General features: G+C 44.1%; 1 protein-coding gene across 2 annotated transcripts in view; it reads right to left on the minus strand.

The window, feature by feature from the left end:
* Positions 1 to 9,959: 9,959 nt before the first annotated feature.
* The window catches only part of TGFBR2 (transforming growth factor beta receptor 2), a 63,782-nt gene continuing 61,398 nt past the window's right edge, over positions 9,960 to 12,343 (minus strand). For both annotated transcript variants that reach the window (XM_085538317.1, XM_085538318.1), the window contains exon 10: positions 9,960 to 12,316. In XM_085538317.1, coding sequence (XP_085394443.1) covers positions 12,137 to 12,316 — 180 coding nt within the window. In that variant the 3' untranslated portion in view covers positions 9,960 to 12,136. The remainder of the gene's footprint in view (positions 12,317 to 12,343) is intronic.

The following is a 12,343-nucleotide window of genomic DNA, read 5'->3' on the forward strand; positions in this document are numbered from 1 at the left end:
TCCAGATGGAGAAACAGCAAGCTGCCTGCACAGCTTTAGAATGTAAAACCTAGCTTAACCATGCTTCAGGATGTGGTTTATCTGTGTGCTGTGCCCCTATCATCTTTAATAAACATCTTGGATGAAAATGTGTCACCATTTATCTTGCTGTTGCTTTCAAATGCAGAAGCTAAATTATTTTTGAAGAAATAGCTTTTTTTTTCTTTTTCTTTTTTTTCTTCTTTCTTTTCTTTGTTTAACTGCATGGGATTGGCCCATGAGCTCCCTCCCACTCGTAGTTACTGAGAAGTACCATTGCTCAGGATTCTAAGCCAATTGTGAAAGTAGAGGAGTGCAGATATAAATCAGTGTATGAACAGATCCTCTGGCTGATTTGGTGTTGGGTTTTTTTTTTTGTAATTTTATGTGTCCACTTTTAATAATATCTTTTTTCAATACGAAGCTTTAGGAAAGGAAGTAAATACTTAGTAGGGATGCTGAGGTAGTTATTTCTGTCAGTTATATGGATGCATCTTCTGAGAACTTTGGGCATTTTGTGCTGGATCTGTGTACAACGTCACTCACAAATCATCATGCCTAAAGTGAGCAGTCCTACTTTCAGGACTTCTAATACAATTTCCTGTGAAAGATTAATACTAATCAATAGAGTCTACTTCGTATTATTTTAGTGCCTCTTGCTCCAACTAATGTGACTGGAAACCCTTGCTGGACTGGGATGTTTCTTTTCAGTATCAGTATCAATATCAGTTTGGCACTTGGAACATCTCGGTTTATTTACTCAAGGCTCATGTTGAAGATCGGGTTTCTCTGTGTGTCTGTAAGACTGAATTGGAATGTGTTTTCATTTGTATCATTGAGTGATGTATGAAGATGCTTTCCAAATAACATTCGACCCTTAAACATCAAGAAATATCTTTCCTTTAAGAGAAGTGTAAAAAAAGAAGAAACTTGAATTTATAGAATGCCATGCAAGAGGTTATGCGTCCAAGATTTCTTCATGCACACATATTCCAGCATTCAATCATTCTCAAATTATTTTTATTATTGTTTTTATTTTTAAACCCTTGGGTAGCATGATCAGACTTAAAAAAACCCAAACAACCAACAAACTGATATGAAGTATTAAATACAGAGGAGGAGGAGAATTCAGCAATATTTAATGCTCAGCTTCCTGTCTCTTATTATATCACATACAAGCTCTGCGAAAAGCTGACACTACACTACAAAGTGTAGTTTTAATGCCCAGTTTTTAACTGCTCCAAATCTTCATGGCCTTTCTTCCAGGTTGGCTGCTGATGGGCCATCAACAGGACAGTGAAGTGTGTTCATCCAGGAGATCTGTTCTAAGTAAGGCCCGCTCACATGATGGCCCTTCTTCCTTTGCCAGAACTGCTAATTGCTGGTGCATTGTTTGAGTTTGTAGGTGCTGTATATAGTATAGTAGCTACTGTTGCATCTTGAAATAATGCATCTGTACACGCTAATTGCAGGTTAGATGCAATCGAAGCAACGATGCCTGGCAAGCGCACCGTGAAAACCATGAGAAACCCTGGCGGAGAGGTTTTCTTCCTTTAAATTGAACGTAGTCTCCCACAATTATATGTTTTTGCTTCAGACGTACAATTAGATGTTATTACTCTAATTCTGTAACTACACAATAATCATCTAAAAATTACGTTGAGAAACAAAACAAGGAAATTTGCACAGCGAGAGGTACAATGAAGAGAACGTCAAAGGTTTCAAGGCAAACCCACAATAGGAAACAATGGGTAATGGGAGCAATTAACCTTTGCTAAAATCTAATTTACATGAATGCGCTGCAAAGCGGTGCTGCAGGAGCAGCATGGTGAGATGATAGCGCCCATTATAGAATCACCTCAGAACTCTTGTATACCCTAACACTGCAGCTGTCTGCCCCAACATATCACAGTCCACCCGCGGATACCAGAGAAGACCTTAAAGAAAACCCCAGACGTTGTAACATGGTAATGGTTTTGTGTATAACAGGATAAAGAGAAACTGAAAGGGCCACGTTGAAAAAGTCCACCAGAGATGACCACTGTAAGCTCACATACATCCAAAGTACAATTGATCACGTAAGGGAAATAACAGAAAGTGACAGGCATGGCCCCTCCAAAGTCTGCTGAACACATGTTCTGTTTTGATGAAGTAATTTCTTTCTCGTAAGTAACTTGGAGAGCAATAGTTTCTACAGGGCTTCTTAAAAATGGAAACTGTGATGAAGGCAGTTGCCATGAAGGAGCAGAGGCCCACGGAACGGAGCATCTGCCTTTGGGATTGTGTGGTCTGTACTGTCCTTTGCACAGCACAAAGCTGCTCTTCCAAGAAGCTTTCACTCTGCCCATCATTCTGGGAAGTGACTCCCTGGAGCTGGCAGACACTGGCACTGGCAGCTACAGTTATCCAGCCTGTTCTTTTTGTTCCAGGTGGAAAGGATTTTTTGCTCTTCCTCTGATTCTGTACCCCTTTCTTGTGCTTGCAAACTACAGTTTATTTGCAGGGAGTTTTTCTGTATTTGGCATCGTGGGGAAAATGTCAGCATAGCAGAAGGGGGAAGATTGAAATCTGGACCAAAAGCAACATTCAGGGTGGTATGTTGGAGTGGTGTTTGCCTTCTCTGTCTCAGCCATGGGTTTTTCTCGATGCTGAGATGATTGTCACCCACTGCTGCTGTCACAACTATGTCAACACCATGATCAGAGCTTTGCTGTACTCTATACAACAGGGGAGACCAGCATGGCCTTGGGAAACTAAAACAAAGTGTGGCAGAGGGAAATGTTAGTTTCTCTGCTTTACTGATGAAAACTTGCACTGTGGATGTGGATGTGAAGGTTGCATGAACACTTTTTAAGCTAAGCCTAAAAGTGCCACATTAATAAAGTCAGCCAAAAAATGAGGTGCTAAACATCAAAGCAGAACGAGCCCTCCTATGGAACTCAGCAGCAGGAAAAATTGAGCTGGGCATGGGGTTGGCGGTGATTCCAGGCCTGCAGCCCCCAGGTCTGTTTTCACAAGCTGTGGGCACTGAAGAGCTATGACATCATTGATGGGTTTTACAGCACTGAAGAGCAGTGCTGCCTGGCATTGTGCTACATCTATTGGTTTTTATTCTGGTAATAAACTTCTGAAACCAAAAGGTGTCTCTTCCAATGAGCATATTTGGACATGCATATGTGGCAGATGACAGAAAATACTGCTTTGCTCCAGGCCAAGTTTTCTGTGAAAATTATTGGATTTCAATGGACACTAAGGAATACCTGCAGAGTGATAATGCAGTCTAATGGCAATCCTTTCATAATGCCTACATGGTGACAGGGACATGTTGCCATGGTGGATACCCCACGGTGACACTGTTGCATGTGGGCATCCAGGGTTTGGCTGAGCAATGGGGAGCTGAGGTGCCTTGAGTCCCACAGATCCCAGAGAGCCCTTCAGCTGAGCAATGAGTTCTAACATTACCTCTTCACCAAGACTGAAAGTGTTGTCAGCAGCATGCTGGCCACATTTAAATTGGATGGCCTCAGAACGCTGATTTCAGGCTTGATTTTATTCTGAAGCAATAAAAACGACTGTTTTAAAGAATACTTTCCTTTCCATGAGAAACACCACTGTTCTATGGTTATCAATGGAAGAGGACATCCTATTCTCATAGTCCCATACATTTTGAAATTCCCATAGAACAAATTTTCTGGCTTCTTGTCTTCCCTGGAGTCACACCCTTGGAGCCTGAGACAAAAGAGAGAACAGAGAACTGCAGCCCCTCTGGCAGGAAAGGAACCCAAGATGCCATCAAGATGCTGTGCTGTCCATCCTGATGTGGGATCAGTGATACCGGAGAGATGGTGTAGCCTATAACTCATTATCTCAAATTCTGGACACCCTGAAGTCTTCCTGTGAGGTTATCTTAATGGCTTACCTTTATTTTCCCTTCTGACCTGGGGATACAACCACTCTTGAGATGATGCATTTGTCCTCTTTGCAGCTTCTGTGTGTTCAAAGACCACTGCCAGAGCAGTCCTCTGTGACCTTACCAGGGATTCAAAGAGAGGCAAGGAAACTTGGTGTGTCTCTCAGCCACCACTGATGCTGATACATCGCAGTGTGATGCTTGCCTTCCTATGTAGCAGCAAGTCACTACTGACTCTTGCTAGATTTGGGTTTCACTCAGCCCACCACAGCACCGTGGCTAACTGCTTTGCATGGCTTTTCCCCATCAGATGGCTGTAGACGTAATTACTCCTGTTTAAGTGTTCTTGCTGAAGAGGATCAGGCTTTTTCAAAGCACTTATTCAATCTGTCAAGAGCAATTTGAATTGAAATTCCATCCTGCAGCATGCTTGCAGCCTCGTGCAGCACAATAATGCTTGCAAATTTAATAAGCACATGTTCCAGTCTATCACCTAGGCTACTATTTCAAATACTGAGTAGGGATAGACCCAGGTCACTGTGGAGCAGCGCTGAGAAGCTCGTAGGGATGTACATGATAATTATTATGTCTTTCAACCCAGATTTGCGCCCACTCCTTACTTGAATTTAGACAACACTTCCCTCGTTTGCTAACAAGAATGGCATTTGAGGCAATGTCGAAAGTCTTTCTGAGCTCAAGATGTTTACTGTATCTTCTCCATTTACAAGGGCTACTGCTCAGCAGGAAACCAAACCGTGACTACTCCATGCTGACTTTTACCCTGGACAAGTGCGAGGATAAGCACAAAGGGATCTAAAATTGCTTTTGCTAATCCTTTTTGGAAACCAGGGAGGAATTTCACCCAGCTCAGCAGGTTTGAAACAATGCAATACACGCAAAATTTTCTATGCTACTGTTACCCTGGTCTAGCTTAAAAAGTTATCTTTAATTGCTTGATTGTAGCTAGAGAGAGTCATAGAGTTGGAGAGATCTTTAGAGTTGGAAGGGACTTTCAAAGACCATCTAGTCCAACTCCCCTGCAGTGAACAGGGACATGCACAGCTCTACCAGGTTGCCCAGGGGCTGATCCAGCCTCAAAAGAAGGCTGATACAACCACACAAGTACCAAACATTTTGGCATTTTCAGCCACATTTCCTTGCCATTGTGAAGTTTTTTCCTGAAGGTTTTTCTTTTCTATTATGTTCTTAAGTTTTTCTTCCTCAAAACTCCAGAACTGGAAGAGAAAGCCATTGCTCTCATCCTGCAGTATTTAGCTTGATCAGACAATGCAGGAGTGCTATTTCCTCAGATATTTGCATAAGACATTTAAAAAAGAGGTCTTTTCTCTGCCTGTTTTAAGATCCCTTTGTGAGGTTCCCTGCTGGTTCCCTCTGCAGTCATGGAGAGAAAAGCCCACGGAAGAGCCTGTGCTGTTCTCAGTCTTCGGACCACTTTACTTATCCAGAGATGTTGGAGGGAATCTGCTGCATCTCTTTTGGGAGAATTTTCTTAAGAGAAATAGGAAAGTATTTTACATCCTAAAGTGAATCTTCTGCCAAAACATTTTTCTCTAAACCTAATAAAACCAAATTAGACTGTTCCCCAGCTCAGGAATGAATTTTGTCTGGTTGTGTGTTATGAATATAGTAAACAATTTACACAAGAGCAAAGGCTGTGTTTAAGTACAGCCGAATCCTGTTTGGTTTTCTGTGATTAACCTAAACAATTTATAAATGGATGAAGTAAGTTAATTTAAATCCTTTTTTTCCATTTCCTTTGGCTTGGTTTAGATTGGTTCCTTAAAAGCTACCATTCCAGAAGTGATTTCAAGACATATACATTCACAAATGTTAGCATTCCTGCAGTGAAATGAACTTGCCTTCTTCTTTTTTTTATTCAGTAAGACTTATATATCCTCTCCAGAAGTACTTGGGCTGAACAACCTGCTCTTGGTGGGAGATGCCATTAGTGCCTTGAAACAGGGGAGCACTTTGCTGTGCCATTCAGAGCATCCCAAAGAAGATGCCAATCTAATCCCATGCACGATGCTTTTGCAGACTCCTCCTCGCTGACAATGCTGAAGTGTTGGTGACATTGGAGTGTGGTGGAAGTGTTGCTCCTGGTCTTCAAAGGGGGGTTAGCTGCAGCAAAAGCACGAGTAAGGCTGCATGAAAAAGTGCAAGGATTAACAACAGGAAAATTAAAAGTCCTGGGGTGAGATTTATGTCCTGCTCAAAACCTTTTAGCTAATTAAGGCTATAAGTGGCCTCCTTCTGCCTCCAAGAACACGGTATGGTTAATGGACAGCAATCACCTTGGTTGAAGAGGATTGTTCCCTGGCTTCAATTTCACCCACAGAGGAAAGCTCACCCTTCAGAAACAGCACTGGCTGCAAATGTCAGCAATTACAGCTTCCACTGGCTGAGTGCCTTTGCTATGGATGGGATGTTTGGGATGCACTGTGTGAACCTGCATAGCCTTCTTGGGGCAGCACTTTGGGGCAGCATCACATAGTGCTTCCTCCTGGGGCTGGGAGTAGCTGCTTTCTGGGTTTTCTCACTGGAGCCCTTCCCTGGAAGCCTTCAGTTTAGTGTTGTTAGAGGAAAGAAAGATGAAACTGTTTCTGTTGTTGCCGGCATTCATACACCCTGCACAAAAGGCTTTGCTCTTTCAAAAATGGTGTGTTTCGCTTTAAACGATTTTCAAGTGATCATCACAGTGATTCACAGAAGCAGCCCAGAGCAGGCCTCGTATTTTCACAGCAATTGCTGAGTCTACAAGACTGGGAGGCATTCTTCATACACTGCCAGCGCATGCATTCCGATTTAATATTGATGTATTTATGATCTTATTTTACTGGATGGTCAGAGCAACCTGGATGGATCACTGCAGAAACCCTCTATGTCTTTGCATATGTTTACAGGAAAATCAGCATATAAAGACTAGCCTTTGCGTGCTTAATATTTGCAGACACAGACAGGCAGACAGACAGATGTTTATCCCAGAAGAGATTTATCCTGTCTACTATCTGAGAAACAGAAAGACACTAGACACTATTCACCACATCCAGGAAACACAGAGGGATGCTCCTGTGAGAGGAAGCCCAGTGGGCTGACTTCGGGGCAAAAAGTGAGCAGTGTGCATGGCCCCCATGGAGGTACCTGGTGTGTGATGCCCATGGTGGGCGCACAGCTGGGAGATGGTGGCCTGGGCTTCCTTGCTGGAAAATGAGAGATGAATTGGTCCCCGTTTCCTCTTCCAGATGAAACTGCTCTGGGCATTGGCTGGTGACCCTCCACATAGCAGGGGGGTTGAAACTTGATGATCATTGTGGTCCTTTTCAACCCAGGCCATTCTGTGATTCTAAGTCAGCCAAGGGATGGCTGAAGCTGGGCAGAAATATCAGGAAGCTTGGCTTTGCGGGTTTCAGTGGCAGCTTGTCTGAGGATCACTGTGTTCAACCCTGCCTCCTCAATCAGTTGACTGCTTTATTTTTTCAAAACTTTAGCTACATAAATGCAACTGTCCGAAGAGATTGGTTTGTCCTCATTAAAACCAAGAAAATACTCTGCAACAGATAATTTATGAGCTGGCTTTTGCCTTTGCCTCTTCATGAAGTGATTAGACAGCGCTCAGAGCATTCATTATTCAACAGATTTAAATCTATTTCCCGGGCTCTGCCCTCCCAGGAGCCTCTCAATTTGGCTGTGTTTCAACAAACCGCTGGCTTTGTCCTCAGCTTCCTGCCCAGGATTAAGGTCTCTCAGCTGCCTGAGGTCACAGCTGGGTGGAAGCTGGTATGGGCACTGTGAGCCAATGGGCTCAGGGCAGCTGGCAGGGCACACCACAGACTCAGGCCAAAGAAGCCTAGTGGGCCCTGGATGTTCCCAGGAGCACACATATAGCTGATAGCACACCAGCATCCTGCAACAAGGTGCATCACTTCTACCTATATTGAGCTCTGGGTTGAGACCAGAAGTTTTGGCACCCACCAGAGCCTTCTGACCGTGCACATGGTATGAACCCACTTGCAAGAATTTCTGCCAAGTAATAAGGGTGGTATGAACACAGCCAAATGACATTCAGGAGCCACAGGCAGATGGATTGAAGCAGGTTCTGTTCCACCTTCTTTGTGGCTGGAGGGAAAAATTGCCATGGGCATTTTATTACAAAAATATTACCAAAAAAAAAAAAAAAAAAGGAATAAAAAAAATAAGCAAGAGAAGGATTTGGGGCTCAGGAAATGCATTAATCAGCGTTCCTCTGAAAGCAAAGGGAGCCTTTGGGTCCCAGCACAGCTGGCGTGACAAGAGGACATTGTTGCAGGTGCGGGACACACAGCCCAGTTTGTTTCCAGGAACATTCAGAATAATGATACCTTAATGTCTCTCTTGCTGTTTTTTTTCCCCCTTAGGAGCTGGGGCGTGTTTTTTTTCCACTGTTTGTGGCTTTTCCATTAACAGCTGGAGATTGCTGAGCAGGAGTGAAATCCCTTCTGCACTGGGAGTTGTGCAATCAGGTTAACACAGAGCTAGGACACTTGGCTATCCTAGTTTAGACCTCTGCGTGGGTCAGTAATAACCCCAAGAACAGCTTTCTGCAGTGCAGTTTGTCTGTGTACCCTGGTGCTAAAATGCTGATTGACATGCATAGGGATTGGAACTGGATGATTTTTAAGGTCCCTTCCAACCTAAGCCATTCTGTGACTGTGATTGATTCTATGACTCTGTGATTGATTCTATGACTATGCTATTTAAGAGCTGCTCACAGAAAAGTATTGAATACCGTATTTAGGATAAGAAAGTGGGCAAATGACTTAACCAAAAATGAAAAATTGATGATAGATAGCATGCTTTATTTCACAGATATTGTGTATTTCAAGCCTGAAAGGTCTCTGTAGTTTGCCTGCTACATTTTTTAATGCAATTTGTATTTGTTTCCGCAACACTCTTTTGCCTTGTCACACCAAAAAGATGTTGACTTTAATCCAATGTAAACAGGATGTCAGGGCTTGAAGATCTTTGCACAATGCATGGCTAGCAGTGGGGAGCGGTGAGAGGTGAGTAGGACAAAGCCATAGCTGGGGCAGGACACTGTGACACTGGGCAGGGCACAGCTCAAAATAAATCATACAATCATAGAGTGATTTGGGTTGAAAGTGGTTCTTAAAGGCCATCCAGTCCAACCCCCCTGCAAGGATCTGGGATGTGTACAGCTACATCAGGTTCCTCAAAACATGACCTTGAGTGTCTCCAGGAATGGAGCACCCACTACCTCTCTGGACAACCTGTGCCAATGCTTCACTATCCTTATTGTGAAAAAATTCTCCCCTATATCCAATCTAAATCTCCCCTCTTTTAGTTGAAAACATTTCCCCTTGCCTTGTCACTACAGTCCCTGATAAAGAGACTGTCTCCTTACCTACACGTCCCTTTAGATACTGAAAGGCCACTCTCAGGTCTCCCAGCAGCGTTCTATTCTCCAGGCTGAACAGATCCAGCTCTCTCAGAAAAACAGTTTTTGGGGGGCTGTTGAGAGAGGTATCCAGCTCTTCTCATACTCATTGTTTTCTCATGCTCTGTGCATGCCCTGCACAGGAGGGGCAGCTGGTTGAGTGGTCTGAGCGCAGCGCAGAAGCCGTGCGGCACAAGCACATTAATCACACCCTTCCCTGTGACACAGATGTAGTGTGCTGTCTTCTGGCTCTCTTTTAATACCAGCACCAAAAGGACCGAGGTTTAACAAAGACCTCATCTGCACTTCGGATTGAGCTAACATTAGCAGAGAGTGAGCTGTGAGCCTGCTTTTCTCCCCTCCCTGCAACCAGAGAAGGTTTTACATGGCAAAGGAATGGTCACTCTGCATCCCTTTGCTGGTGCTCATCAGGAGGGCAGCAGAGGGACACGTGCAGTGGCAGCTGGACATCCTGGCATCTGGTGAAAAGGGATGAAAACACATCCTTTTAGGATAGGGATCATTTATAGCAAGAGCTCCCTCCTTGTTCTGGATGCTCCAGAGATGAAAGACAAATTTGAGTCGGTGTTATTTTATTTGCTGAAATAAACATTAGGTTTATACAAAACAACAAGGTCAAAAAGTCCCCCCCAACTCCCACCCCCCCAAACACTGTTTACAAAGCAAGTTAAGTGCTTGAAACGTTCGATAAAGAAGAGTATATAACGTTCACATTCCTATTTCATACATGATGTACAGGTGAAGTATTCCTTAAGAGAATTAAAAAAAAAATCCATTCCTTTACATGTAGTAGTAAAAAAAGAACCGACAAAACAACAAAAGGAAATAAATGTCAGTACTGTCAGTAACCTCTGGATGCCATTCCCTGACCTTCAATGTGGGTGGAGGGAGAGAAAGAGGCCGCGGCCACCCCCAGCCCGCCAGCCCTGCTGTGCAGCCCGCAGCAGTGCCTCACTAGATGGCAGTGGCCCCGCAGCTGCATCGCTTCCTTGCTTTTTTTTTCCCTTTTCTTGTTGGAAATGCAAGTCCCTCTCCCCTCAAATCTGACATGATGTCCTCTCAATCCTGCTGTACTTGCTGAGATTTTGCTCTTCTCTGTTTAAATATTTCGGAGCAGTCTGGTTAAAATGAAATGAAAGGGGATGGAATAACGTTTGAAATGAAGTATTTTTCACTGCTGGTCAGTCTAAGCTCCTATTTAAATGAGCATGATTCCTATTGACTTACTTGGCAATATCTTCTAAAGTGATATCAATGTTTATCTGTCAAAGGTGTTCAGTGAATTGCACCGGACACGGTCCTGTATGGGACTGCACTGTGCTCAGCTCTTGGTTACCACAGCCCACTTACAAGCCAACAGAAGAAAGAAGTGAAAAATGACTGCACATCTCCTGAAGACAAAATTGTTAGCATTATTAAATGCACTGCTGTCATTTGTATGAGTTTATATACGTCAACTGTCCTCCTAAACAATGTGGATAACTAAATTCCCACTACAGTGCAGAGAAGAGGGCAGGATATGCCATGAACCTGATGACATGGAGCCTTCCCTCCCCTCTAAGGTCCCTGTGCAAAAGCAAAGGCACTGGGCGTTGTCTCTCACTTTTCTCTAGAAAGCGTGGAGCAGAGTCAGGCTGCGGTATGTCAAGCAATTAGATATGCTGTACCAGGAAAAAGTCATTTGTTCTCACAGCAATGCAATCAAGGTAAAAGGGAAGGGGAAAAAATAAGTACAGTCTGTGTTCAGAATGCAGAGCAAATATAAAACATCTGCTTGGATTACTGCTGGATGCGTCCAGTTGTGTGCGGTTTGGGGGAGGGGAAGGGAGGAGGGGAAAATCTCATCCCGCTGCTATTTTGCAACCTGCTTGCAAGCAGCATGAACTCAAAGCAATAAACACGCAACGCTAATGACCTCTGCATAGAAACACAGGTGGGAGGGACCAAGCCTACTCACGCTCCCTCCCACTGTGGGAGGCTGTGAGGACCTTGGGGTTAAGGCAAGAGGGCAAAGACATCCCCGAATCTTCCGCAACACGCTGCAGGCAGGAGCACATAGTTAACAACTGCAAAGCCAGATCTGTCTCTTTGCCATGAGACTGCTGTTGCAATTGTCGTCTCCTGGGTCACAGCTGGCTGTGTACAGCACATGCTTCAAAGCCATCTTCTTATTGCTCACTGTTCCCATCTTTTTGGCAGAGTGCTTAGTGCACAATTGCTAGTGTCCTGATACACCAGCCTCCCCAGGAGCTTTCCCTACGGGGAGGGATCTCTAATGCACAGGTAATTTCCTGCAAGCATTTTTTAAACTCTTTTCTTCAGAGCATGGCTGTTTACAGATATATAGATAGATATATACATACACAGACATTTTTAATAGATATGTATATATATATATATATATAAAAATAGCAATTTCATAGTTATATACAGGCATTATTAAAGTGCATAATGTTATTGGCTATTCTCAAATCTCTTTTCCTGAGGAAGTGCTAACAGACTTAGCTCCTCCTATGACATGACACTGGCTGCCTATGCTGGGGTACGACACCCACTCCCTGGCTTATAACTCCCATGCATACATCTCCCTGCCCAGAACCACAGCTCAAAGGGAGTAGTGACAGCCTCAGTCCTCCAGGAAGCAAGTCAAGGCACTGATTGTGACTTCTTCCTCTGCCAAGGTAACGTGCCTAGGAGCGACCTCCCTCCATTTTGGAGCTCTTGGGTGCATGCTACTTGGCGGTGGTCACAGAGCCATCCTCGGGGATCTTCTCCTCTGAACAGCTTCTCCCTGAGAGCTTGTCGTGGTGCTTAAACTCACTGAAGCGCTCTGCCACACACTGTGCTGTGAGCCGAGCCTCGGGGTCGTGGTCCCAGCACTCGATAAGGGTCTCACACACCATCTGGATGCCCTGTGGAGAACACAGAGAGAGCACAGT

The sequence above is a fragment of the Coturnix japonica genome, chromosome 2, assembly GCF_054131305.1.
Source record: "Coturnix japonica strain WE chromosome 2, WE-NBRP24, whole genome shotgun sequence".
NCBI lineage: Eukaryota > Metazoa > Chordata > Aves > Galliformes > Phasianidae > Coturnix > Coturnix japonica.